The sequence below is a fragment of the Myotis brandtii genome, unplaced genomic scaffold (genome assembly GCF_000412655.1).
Source record: "Myotis brandtii unplaced genomic scaffold, ASM41265v1 scaffold31, whole genome shotgun sequence".
NCBI lineage: Eukaryota > Metazoa > Chordata > Mammalia > Chiroptera > Vespertilionidae > Myotis > Myotis brandtii.
The window spans coordinates 2,437,354-2,445,890 of record NW_005361873.1 but is presented as its reverse complement, the minus strand read 5'-3'; the positions used below and the strand labels follow the sequence as shown (position 1 = coordinate 2,445,890).

At 43.4% G+C, this 8,537-nt stretch overlaps 1 protein-coding gene across 3 annotated transcripts; it reads right to left on the bottom strand.

Moving 5' to 3' along the window:
• Window positions 1-5,341: 5,341 nt before the first annotated feature.
• Window positions 5,342-8,537, bottom strand: RWDD2A (RWD domain containing 2A). 3 transcript variants are annotated; one of them, XM_005869941.2, is made up of 3 exons: window positions 8,511-8,537; window positions 7,241-7,473; window positions 5,342-6,257 (listed from the first exon to the last, which is right to left on the bottom strand). In XM_005869941.2, the coding sequence occupies exons 2-3, from the start codon at window positions 7,442-7,444 to the stop codon at window positions 5,580-5,582; spliced, it is 882 nt and encodes a 293-aa protein (XP_005870003.1). In that variant the 5' UTR covers window positions 7,445-7,473; window positions 8,511-8,537; the 3' UTR covers window positions 5,342-5,579. The 3 variants fall into 3 exon arrangements, with proteins under 3 accessions (XP_005870003.1, XP_005870004.1, XP_005870002.1); XM_005869942.2 differs by lacking the exon at window positions 8,511-8,537 and adding an exon at window positions 8,195-8,275; XM_005869940.2 differs by lacking the exon at window positions 8,511-8,537 and adding an exon at window positions 7,608-7,741.

Genomic DNA, 8,537 nt, shown 5'->3' with positions numbered 1-8,537 from the left:
GGCCAGCTTTAGCTCTGAGGCCTCACTGCTGAAAACATTGATACAATGTTGTGGTCTGCTGGCTGAACCTGGCTGACTGACAGCCGGTTTCTGGGGTTTTGTTTAGCTTCTTATTTGCAACATAGTACATAGTTGCTTAGAGTTGCAACTCAGAGGCCGGCAAGTCAGGCGGGGAACGTTGGAGTCTGCAGTCACTGGAGCAAGCAAGCCTCCCTGTTCGCTTCAGTGCATGGCTGCCGGCCGCCATCTTGGCTGACAGTTAATTTGCATAAGGATATGCTGATTAGCCAATGGGAAGGGTAGCGGTCGTATGCTAATTACCATGTTTCTCTTTTATTAGTGTAGATGTTCCCTCTGTACATAATTTGTTGAGTTTTTTTTAAATCACAAATGGATATTGAATTTTGTTAAATGCTTTTTCTGCATCTATTGAGACAATCATGATTTTTATCCTTCATTTTGTTAATGTGGTATATCATATTGGTTGATTTGCTGCTATTGAACAATCCTTGCATCCCAGGAAGAAGTCTCATTTAATCATGGTGTATGACCCTTTCAATGTATTGTTGAGTTTGGTATGCTAATATTTGTTGAGGATGTGAAAAGCATTTTAATGACTCTTCTCTGTAAGCCAGGGAGCTTGTGGGAAATGCCAGGTTAAAATGGGCTCCTTATTTCAATAGAGATGTCAGAATTTTGTGGTCGATAGAGCTTAATAGCAAGGCTTTGCAGCTATTAACAACTGGAGACAAATTGGAAACAATAATAGAAGATCTACTATACTCAAAATAGTTTAGTTTACAGAAATCTTTGCTGGTAGCCAGTAAATCATAGGACCCCATGTCCTGAAATTTTGTTGAAAAATTTAACAATTAGGACAGCACATGTGCTGACCAAGAAAAATGGATGCCAGTATACAACTGATAACAGCCAAACCAGTGTATATTAGCTGAATATCAGCATGGCTTAGGTCCAAATATGTGGGCAACCCACATAGGTCTACTTGATATGTATAACAATAGCAGAAAAGCCTGACTACCACCACCAAGATTGAGTTCCGAGGCCCTCACCAAATTGCCAATCACAGGTATGAATGAAAGATCTCGAAGGTGAAGAACTCCGTAATGTGTTTCTGACATCTTCCCTTGCGGCTCCGTTTTCAGGTTAACACCAAGAACATCACTAGGCCTTTTGGAAATCATCTGGCCACAGTCTGAACAAATACAAATTTCTGGAGTCTATGAAACCTTTTTGGTCTATGGGACAAAGTGCATGCTATAGGAATATATCCATCATCTATTTATTTTTCCAGTGAAGAATTAGAATTGATGTCTTCATCATGTATGGCAGTATCCCCATAGTGCAGTGGTTCTCAACCTTCTTAATGCCGCGACCTTTTAATACAGTTCCTCATGTTGTAATGACCCCCAACCATAAAATTATTTTCGTTGCTACTTCATAACTGTAATTTTGCTACTGTTATGAATCGTAATGTAAATATCTGATATGCAGGATGTATTTTCATTGTTACAAATTGAACATAATTATAGTGATTAATCACAAAAACAATATGTAATTATATATGTGTTTTCCGATGGTCTTAGGCGACCCCTGTGAAAGGGTTGTTCAACCCTCAAAGGGGTCGCGACCCACAGGTTGAGAACCGCTGCCATAGTGGATCCCTGATATATAAGAAAGGCCTATTCTGGCAGGAAGTACCATATGCTTTACAGGGATAAATTTCACCATCAAAAGCTTTACAATAAGCAAGGGTGTGATTCTTACCACATCTAGAATTAGCATGATCTTTGGCATGTGCAAAAGACAGATGGACCTTTAAGAATGACAGCTGCGCCCAGCCGGTGTGGTTCAGTAGTTGAGCATCAACTTATGAACCAGGTCATGGTTCGATTCCCAGTCAGGGCTCCATCCCCAGTTGGGGGAAGGGTGCAGGAGGCAGGCAATCAATGATTCTCTCTTATCATTGATGTTTCTATCTCTCCCTCTTTCTTCCTCTCTGAAATCAATAAAATATGTATATTTATAAAAAACAAAAATAAAAGCTATTTAAAAAAGGATGATAGCTGCTGTGAGACAATTTCTCTTTCTTGGAGCAAATCAGTAGGTAGATGTTCATTTGTCTACTGCTTTTTTGTTTGTTTCTCCTTTATTCCAGTAAGCAGAGGGCCCCGAAGCAGTTTGTGCTATCAACAAGCAACATTATATGTTGCCTTTTGTCAAGGTTTCATTAACTCTCTGATACTGTCCCAGAGTATAGTCCTTGTTACCAGACCTTGATCATCTTACCGTTGTATGGTGCACAAGCTGGTCTAACACATTGGTGATGCTGTGCTCATAGGACCTGAGCTAATGGGTAGATTAATCCAAAGAAAGCACAAGAGCCAAGTTTATGGAGATCCAGTGTCTGGTGCGTGTTGGAATGTCCCCTCCAAATTGTATACTTTGTTCCACCAATGACTAAGGAGGAGCCTCAGTGTTTGTTGGGCTTCTTCGAATTTTGTGTCCACTACTCAAACCCACTTATGGGTGGTCCACATGCTTCTAGCTTTAACTGGTCGAAGAAAAAGGCCTCTCCCTCTGCTCCTGGCTGCAGTGCCTTCTGAAGGGAGATAGAATGGGCTCAGTTTTGAGGCAAATCAGAATTCTGTATTAATCCAGGATTTTTGAACAAACCATGCTTGCCCTTTTCAGAAAGTACCTATTCTTTCAACTTATCACGGGGCTACTTGAGGTAAAAGCAAATGAAAGAAAACTGCGAAGACCTCAGATAGGCTCCCTCGGGGCCTTCTCAAGTTCTCAGAAGGGATGGGTGGCATGAAAGCTGTCATACCTGGAAACAAACTCACAGACAATGTATTTGTAATTTAATATGGGGATGTGTTAGGGTCCTTTAAGTCACCTGGCCCACTCCTCAGTCCATTATACACGTATCTCAGCACTTAGCCTGACACATAGACCAAAAAGGAAAAAGCAAATAACACCCTTGGAGAAATATTGATTTAATCAGTTTTTAAAAAGACACTGCAACATTTATAATGAGCATTCTTTGCAAATAACCTTTAAAAAATATAGGGTATGTATACAGTATCAGGATTCTTGTTACAAACAATGGAGACTGGTTCTTTCAAGAAAAAAAGGACATTGGATAGCTCAGAGGTGTTGACCAAGCATTCAGCAGGTCAGAAATGAGGGTGGCGCTATGGATTTAAGCAGCGAGAGATCAAAACTTCCTTTATAGGAAGTTTCCAATGAGCGACTTGGTTTCATTCATTTCTCCCAAACCATTTAGAGAAGGGGCAGTTCCCCAAAGAGCAAGCTTTCTGTTCAGGAAATAGGAGGCACTTGTCTGTAACCACTGGATTGCTGCACACACACAGAGCTCACCGGGATCAAAAGTCCCTATGTAAGAAGTGAGACCTCTGTTGAGAAGTAGCTGCTGGTGTGTGTGTGTGGGGGATGACCGTCCAAACAGCTGCAATGCTACATAGGGATAGCTGTGAGGCATGGTTACTTGCAAATCAATTTTCACCTTAAAATGGAAATCAAATAGATTTAAGTACCATAAAGTGCTATGTGCTTTTATCAAGCTAAACAAAACCAGCAGTCTACTGTACATAGACAGCTGAGCTTTGAATGTTCATATATGTATTTTTTTCTAGAAAACCTATACTCCCATAATTTATGTTATTAGTGCTTCTGATAGGAATAAAGTATTGCCACATGCTCATATTGGGCATATAAAAGTTGGCTCTGAAAAATTACCATGAGAAATGGCTACAGAAGCAGGAAAGTTTTCATAAGCTAGAATTTATTCCTTTGAGTTCCGTTTTTGTTTCATATTTTGGTTCTTTAAGCTTGTTTATCTGTCACTACTTTTGCCAATTTAATCAGAAAAATTGCTGAGTGGTTTGGGCATATATTAGGTGCTTGGTACATATTGTCTCATTTCGAAGGAAGAAAATTAATGGAGTTATATCTCTTTGGAGTCTAAAAACGTGTGAATGCTAATTATACTTATTGATGGTTTGGGGGAGATTGTATGGGAAATGCTACATGAAGTTGTTTTCAGTCCATGTAAGCCTTACTTCTTCCCTTCGTTTATAAGAAAAGCATGAGGCTCCAGTCTGAATCCCAGCTACATCCCAGGCTAGGACAGGTAAGCTGACAATCTCGCAAGGCAGGCCCAAGGCAGAGCCTCCTAGGTGTGCCCTGAAACTCATTCTGAGCTAAGAGCATTGGTAGAACAGAATGGGCCCAGTTCCAAGGCTTCAAGGTCAGGAGACTCAGCTTAGTGCCTGGTCAGTCTATTCCGTTTGTCCTCACCCTGGCCCAAGGACATGTGTCTACATCTTAGACATGGAGAGTACAACCAGAATGAACTGTTATCAAAATGCCTGTAAGCCCCTCAGCACATGCAGCAGTGATTGGCATCTAACAACGTATGGCAATACGGGGAGTGAGGCATTCCCCCCCAAGTTTCTAAATCTCAGCATCCAGCTTTGGCATCCTGAGGGGACTGTGGTCTCAGTGGGGTGCTTGGGACGCAGCAGGAGAATGAAATGCTCCCTGAGGAAGGCAGAGACCATGGAAAGCAGAGGCAGTTCAGGGTACCCTTTAACACAGAGACTCCCAGAAATTCTTGGGAGGGGCAGATACTTTGTAATGAAAAAGTTTGGCAAGTGCTAATTTAATAGGAGTTATTGAAATAAACTCTCATTTTGAAAAAGGCTGGTGAAGCTTGGAATTTTCAGGAGAGATGACAATGACTTACCACCAAAATGTAGAGCTCAATTTTTCCCCAGAAAGGTAATGGTCCACAGGCATCCACACTGGTCCTCTCAACACACTGGCCCTGACACATGGGCACAGATGGCCAGTGGGCATCACCTGATGAACACTTTGTAGACAAGAAATCATATCTTTTTTTGTGGCTAAGAACTGAACTAAGAATATTGTATCGTTCTCTTTAGTAGCATTAATCAACTGATGCAAACAGCCAAACAGCACATGTCCTCTTCATTACTCTTGAGACTTCTGATTCTTCTGCCATTACAGATAGGCTCCAGTTTTACTGAAAGAAAAATCTCAAAATCGGGGGTTTAAAATAAAGTAAGAAATGTAGTAAACATGCTCTGTCTTTGTTCTCATTTTAAACCTGATTTAGAATTCATCCCTAATAATGAAAGAAAGTGTGGTGTGCCATCTGGATACTAGCATCGCGAAAGGGAGAGATGTTATTCTTATTTGTGAATTCAAAGCTGCAGTTGGACTATTGACATTAACTATGGGCTTTGGACTCCTCTTTAATCAAATCAGCTTCCCCAGTTAAATTGACTGCTTTTATTAAGTTACAATTAAATAGCTTCCAGTTAATACAAGAACATGGACATAACATCACAAGTGCACTGCTGTCAAGTTAAAAGGCCTGTGTAAAAATTCTGCAGCCAGGTTATTCACAGGGACACTAAACAGCCACCAGCCTGTTTATTTTGGTTTTATTAACAGAGATACTGACTTGGTGAGATTACAAGCATAGGCCTTTTAATATTAATAGCTCCCTAGGAATCTGAATTTTTGCTTTCAATGCCAAATAATATCTGGAAAACATGCTCACTTTTGTGTTTTTTTAGAAATTCTAAGAACTGGCCCAGATTCATGTGATAGTCATTCCTTAATCCGTAGTCACCATGGGCCTCAAGGAGTAATTCTTCAAAAGAATGGAAGAGTCTCAGATCCTCCCCATTTCCTTCGGTTTCGATGCTTTCAGCGTGCTTACAGGAAATGTGTTTCCAGTTGGGATACCGGATCGTGTGCCAGAACTCCTCACAGTGCTCTTTGAAGCCTTCCACACAGATTATACCAGGCTTTCCTGTCATACAAAATCCAGTCACATCTAACCTTTTCCCAGCATCCAAAATCTTCTTCCTTAGGTCCTGCTGATATATGTGGTGGCTGTAGATCCACATTCGGAGAAATATGTTCTTGACCGGCTTTGCTTGTATAGATGGTTCATAAACAAGCTTTCTGTTCAGGAAATAGGAGGCACCGTGGTCCTGTAACCACTGGATTGCTGCACACACACAGAGCTCACCGGGATCAAAAGTCCCTATGTAAGAAGTGAGACCTCTGTTGAGAAGTAGCTGCTGTTGTCTGTCAAGCTCAGATGACCGTCCAAACAGCTGCAATGCTACATAGGGATAGCTGTGAGGCATGGTTACTTGCAAATCAATTTTCACCTTAAAATGGAAATCAAATAGATTTAAGTACCATAAAATCACCTAAGCTAGTTTATCAGTAGCAACTGCATGATTTTATGAAGTATAATAGTTATTGCTACTATTGGCATCTGTGTGCCAGACACTGTACTAAGTACTTTACACTATTCCTTCCATTTATACATTCATTTATCCCAGTATTTATCAAACACCTAACCATGTGCCAGGTACCCTATGCTAGAATAAAGAAGTGAAGACACCATTTCTACCCTGGTGAAGTCTAGAGCCTAGTGAAGGAGACAGACATTAAACAAATAATTATGCATAGCAAATATTGAATTTCAGTGGTAAGAAGCATTACCATGGAAGAGTACAGGGACCCAATGAAATGCATAAACAGGGGGACTGAATCCAGTCTGGGGAACCAAGACATCTCCTTGGGGGAATGACAAAGGATGAGCAGGAAATAGAAGAGTGGCTCTCAAGTGCCTGGTCTACTTATTACCTGTGCTATGCTAATGCTGGAGATAAGTGGGTCAGAAGAAGAAGGTAAATTCATTTTTAGTGTTTAGATTTCTATCTATTTGCTTTCTGTGTTAGGGTATCACCAAAGAAACAGCCATTTACCCCTTAAAAGCCAGTTTTGCTAAAGGCCACATTTATATTTGTGAAAATCACATATGTACAAGAGAACCCATACTATAATAGTTGGATTGGTAAAAAACTGGATGACTGAGCAGAATAATAATGGTAGTGAAATGTTTTTTAATAAAAAAAAAACAATACTAGGTATATTTGTTAAAAGGTGTGCATGTTCATGAAAAATTCAGGATGTTTACTGAAGACAATTTACAGGGCACTCGTATTTTACGTATTTTGCTTTCAAACAAGGAATGGAAATATCCTGGAATATCTTGTTTGTTTCTTCAGACTGAAAGCTCATGTTCCAAGTGTTTCCAATAAAAACGAGGCACCTGGTAATTAAAACAACTCAAGGCACTTACCTTGGGCTCCTCAATCTGGAGTGTAATCACAAATTCAATTTTTGGTGGCAGCGCCTCCCTTGTGCCTTCCAGGTATCTTTTTATAGTCGTCAGCGCATTTACATCTTCCAGTTTCACTTCTCCTTGGTTGGGAAACATAGACAACAGCATTTCCATCTCCAGCAGCTGGAGCTGCAGGCACTCTTGGACTGAAGCGGAGGACATGTTGCCTAGAAATCAACCTGCCAGGAAAACTGGAGAGGCCCAGGGACACTGGGTTTGTCAGTCCGCAGTGCCCAGCGAGATCTCCCCACGTTCCCTTTGCGCGGGAGCAGTTTTGCAGGAACACTGGACACCGAGAGCTGGGGGTACACACCGGGACACTTACACTTTCTGCTTTACCTCCTGGATCCAAAATCTAGCATGTGCAGCGTCCCCAAGGCACTTCCTTAGAATTCAGATTCCCAGGCCCCCCCACCCCCACCCCCGCTTCCGATCTGGATCCGGGGATGTGAACTTCCAACAAGTGTTCCCAATTATTCCGTTGCAGGTGGTTGGCAAACACCTGCGGATGCACAGCAAGCCTGGATTTGGGGGAAGGCAAGGGGCCCAGCGGGAATCCTCCCAGGTCCCCGGCGTGGGCGGAGCTGGACTCTGCGGGCAGGGAGCCCCGCAGTGCCGGGGGGCGGAGCTTTGGTTCCCTGGCTCTGGGGTCTCGTGGGCCCAGCCGCCCCCAACGTCAGAAGTCGTCCCTCCGCCTCAGCGCCCAGGGTCCCTCGTCCCTCCCGGGTGGTCCTTTCCGCCTCTCCCGAGAGCCAGCGGGCCGGGGGCGGCGTCCAGAGAGCTCCGGACGATTTGGACCATTTGCCTCTGCCCCGAGGGGTCTAAGTTTAAGCAAAGGTGGGGGAGGGGGGTAGGAGGGAGGGGGAGAGGGGACCCTACAGTTACATAAATAAAATGAGGTTCAGTGTCAACCTGGGCGGAGATGGGGCGGGGCGGAGACCCAAGAAGGCTTCCCGGAATCCAGAGGTTTGGGAGATGAACCCCGAGAAAGGAGAAGCGGTGCGGGATATCAGGTGCCTGTCCCTGGGACCGAGGCCACCTTGTCAGAGGCTCAAATCGGCGCTGGCATCCCCCATCCGGGACCCTAGGATTCCCAGCTTCCCACAGACACGGGATCTACACCCCCCCCAACCCAAACTTGGAGGCGGGGCTGGGTATGTTCTGGCCGCAGTGCTCGGACGGCTCGCGACCCTCGGTTGCAAACCCCGGGCCACCGCGGAGGCCTCACCCTTCCTGGTCATACAGGGGACTCAGC